The sequence below is a fragment of the Prunus dulcis genome, chromosome 4, assembly GCF_902201215.1.
Source record: "Prunus dulcis chromosome 4, ALMONDv2, whole genome shotgun sequence".
Taxonomy (NCBI): Eukaryota; Viridiplantae; Streptophyta; class Magnoliopsida; order Rosales; family Rosaceae; genus Prunus; species Prunus dulcis.
The window spans coordinates 263085-265900 of NC_047653.1; the positions used below are offsets into that span (position 1 = coordinate 263085).

At 40.5% G+C, this 2816-nt stretch overlaps 1 protein-coding gene across 3 annotated transcripts; it reads left to right on the forward strand.

Annotated features, from left to right (window-relative positions):
- The first annotated feature begins 385 nt into the window (after positions 1-385).
- LOC117624515 (leucine-rich repeat extensin-like protein 3) lies at positions 386-2358 on the forward strand. 3 transcript variants are annotated; one of them, XM_034355810.1, is made up of 3 exons: positions 386-792; positions 1153-1290; positions 1424-2358. In XM_034355810.1, the coding sequence occupies exons 2-3, from the start codon at positions 1194-1196 to the stop codon at positions 2041-2043; spliced, it is 717 nt and encodes a 238-aa protein (XP_034211701.1). In that variant the 5' UTR covers positions 386-792; positions 1153-1193; the 3' UTR covers positions 2044-2358. The 3 variants fall into 3 exon arrangements, with proteins under 3 accessions (XP_034211701.1, XP_034211700.1, XP_034211699.1); XM_034355809.1 differs by having other exon boundaries at positions 394-792; positions 1209-1290; XM_034355808.1 differs by lacking the exon at positions 386-792 and adding an exon at positions 814-1120 and having other exon boundaries at positions 1209-1290.
- Positions 2359-2816: the final 458 nt, after the last annotated feature.

A 2816-nucleotide genomic window follows, 5' to 3' on the forward strand; every position in this document is an offset into this window, starting at 1 on the left:
TCCTGCGTCCAGAACATTACTAGGTAGAGGACTAGATCTAAAGACAACTGGAGGAATCTCCATGTGGCATGTGGCATGTGCCATGTGGGGGGTGCAACCGTGCAATGCAATGCAATGCAATGGTGCATCCATAATTGCACTTGAGAGACTTGACCATTATCATATATGTACCTTGGAATATAATTTTACTTTGCTTTGCTTTGAGGGTCTCATTGAAATAATGTAGGCAGGCAGATCCCTCCCTCCCTCGAAGACTACCAAACTATCTGTAAGCACTCAATTATGACTACATTAGGATGCAAATAACTTTACTTAAAATAATATTTGGAAGTTGGAAAGTTCGGAGGGTGAATCAATTATCAAAGCCAGCACATGCAATTTGCAAATACAAAACTTGGCAACTTTTAGCTATCGAAGAAAGCCACCATCACTACCCTCATATAACGACAGCTTCAATGATCATACAATGAAATGAAATCAACCTCCAATAACTACGTGTTCAAATCCCATTGGACCTTTGTGTACGATATACATTGTGCTCACATCTTTCCACTCTTTCTTAGCAAGCACTTTGTCATAATTTATAAACTCATAATAAACATCTTGAATCACATCAAATCTTGCTCCTCTCCTTCTCTTCCTCTCTGCTCTCTCTCCTCTTCTACCGAATTCCTCAATTATATATATATATATATATACAAGTTGGTCCCGTGAGTTCCAGTCCCATTCAATCATTTCACTTGAGGTTCAGATCTGAGACGCACTCACACTGCAATGGCAGAAAAAGAAAAGGTTGGTAATTAGTCAAGTTTATGTTTTCCTCTTCTTTTTTTGTGTGGTTCAGTTCAGTTAGATAAACCCAGTTGATGATTTTGCCTGGCTCAGGCGTAGCTAGCTCTTATTTAACTTTTGTGGCTGCTATGTTTTTTTTTATCTCCAAGTCTCCACCGAGTTTTGTTCTTGATTTTGTCAGTTACTCATCATGATTCTCCCTGTCAGAAGTCAGAACCTCATTCCACTTGTTTTTGTCTACAAACCACAATCTATCCATAAAGTTTCTTACTTTCTCATCTTCTTGGGCACCACAGCAGGTCCAGGAGCAGCAGCCATCTTGATTCTTGTATATAATATTATTATTTGTTTGTTTTTCAGAAATTCTTGATTGGAGTTTGTTTATTGTCCCCTAATTGTAAATGGGTTCACTTCAGGAGACGATAATGGTGCTGAAGGTGGACCTTCAGTGTCACAAATGCTATAAGAAGGTCAAAAAAGTTCTCTGCAAATTCCCTCGTGAGTCTCTCTTATCTTTTCCTTTGTATAATTCCCTCCATAGACATAGTCACATAGACATGTTAAAACCAAAAAGAATGTAATTTAACTGAGTAAATGTGTGTGTTATGGAATTGGATTTTGTGAACAAGAGAAATACGAGACCAGATATACGACGAGAAGAATAACCAGGTGATCATCAAAGTGGTATGCTGCAGTCCAGAGAAGATAAGGGACAGGATATGCTGCAAAGGTGGGGGAGCCATCAAGGGCATTGAGATCAAAGAGCCTGAGAAGCCCAAACCACCACCGCCGGCAGACAAACCCAAACCACCACCGCCGGCAGACAAACCCAAACCACCACCGCCGGCAGACAAACCCAAACCACCACCGCCCGAAGACAAACCCAAACCACCACCGCCGGTCAAACCCAAACCACCACCGCCCGAAGACAAACCCAAACCACCGCCGGCAGACAAACCCAAACCACCGCCGGCAGACAACCCCAAACCTCCACCTCCACCGGCGCCTGTTCCTATATGCTACCCACCGCCTAACGTGAACGCGTGCTGTATGGATTGTTACCATGGGCATCCCGGTGGGCCATGCCAGACTGGCTATGGTGGAGTAGCCCCATACATCCAGTATGATGGTTACTATGGAAGGCCTGTGTACGACAGTTATGGCGGTGGCAGGAGCTACAATACCAACTATTGTGTTGCCCGCTCTGACTGTTTCAGTGAAGAAAATCCCCAAGGCTGCACAGTCATGTGACTTCCCATATGGTGCACTGCGGAATATTGTTGAGGTCAAGTTCATTTGGGTTTGGAGTTTCAGGGACATAAATTAAATATATGTAAATCATCTTCAATCTTTCATTTTATGTTTAATTAGCAGCAGTCCAGTGTTGGTGTTGGTTTAGTTTATAGGAGAAGAAAAGTGATCAATAAAGTTGGTTGTTGATGGTGGTGGAGGACTAAGTCACAATCAGGTTATTATTCGTTGTACCTACATACATTACATGAAGATGAATGAAGTTGCTGCTGCTACAATTTTCAATGCAATAATAAACAAGTTTCCATTGCACAAGTTACTGCTGCACTGCATCTGCACATGCTTTTTCTTTAATTACTTCCTAATGTGTGTTAGTTGTTCATTTCATATCATTTAAAATTTTAATCCATAAACAATGCTACTTGGATTATACTCCATAAACACCCGCATCCCAATCTCCACAAGAGGAATGAGAGATCCAAGGCCATTATATTTTCCCCAGTCCAATTCTGTGGGGTTAGTTTGACCCATTTCAATTGTTTATATACAATTAAAAGATATATCATTCATCATCGTTCCTGAAAGTGAGAATTATAAGAGATCAATTTAGATATGCGTGTAATGACTTCGTGAAAAGAGCTTAATATATAAAAAGGCCATACTACGATTTTCATATTTAACTGGATTGATCAGTACCTTTATATTTGTTTTTCTTTTCATTCCATTTTCCTAATTCTCCTTTTTATGTTTGTCTGTTAGTTTAAACCATGTTG

Bases quoted from the DNA above. Each gene is read 5' to 3' on its own strand.
- LOC117624515 (XM_034355808.1), top strand. From the start codon at position 983: ATGATTCTCCCTGTCAGAAGTCAGAACCTCATTCCACTTGTTTTTGTC. The intron at 1,121-1,208 runs GTATATAATATT...GGTTCACTTCAG, and splicing joins CAGCAGCCATCTTGATTCTT to GAGACGATAATGGTGCTGAA. The intron at 1,291-1,423 runs GTGAGTCTCTCT...TGTGAACAAGAG, and splicing joins AGTTCTCTGCAAATTCCCTC to AAATACGAGACCAGATATAC.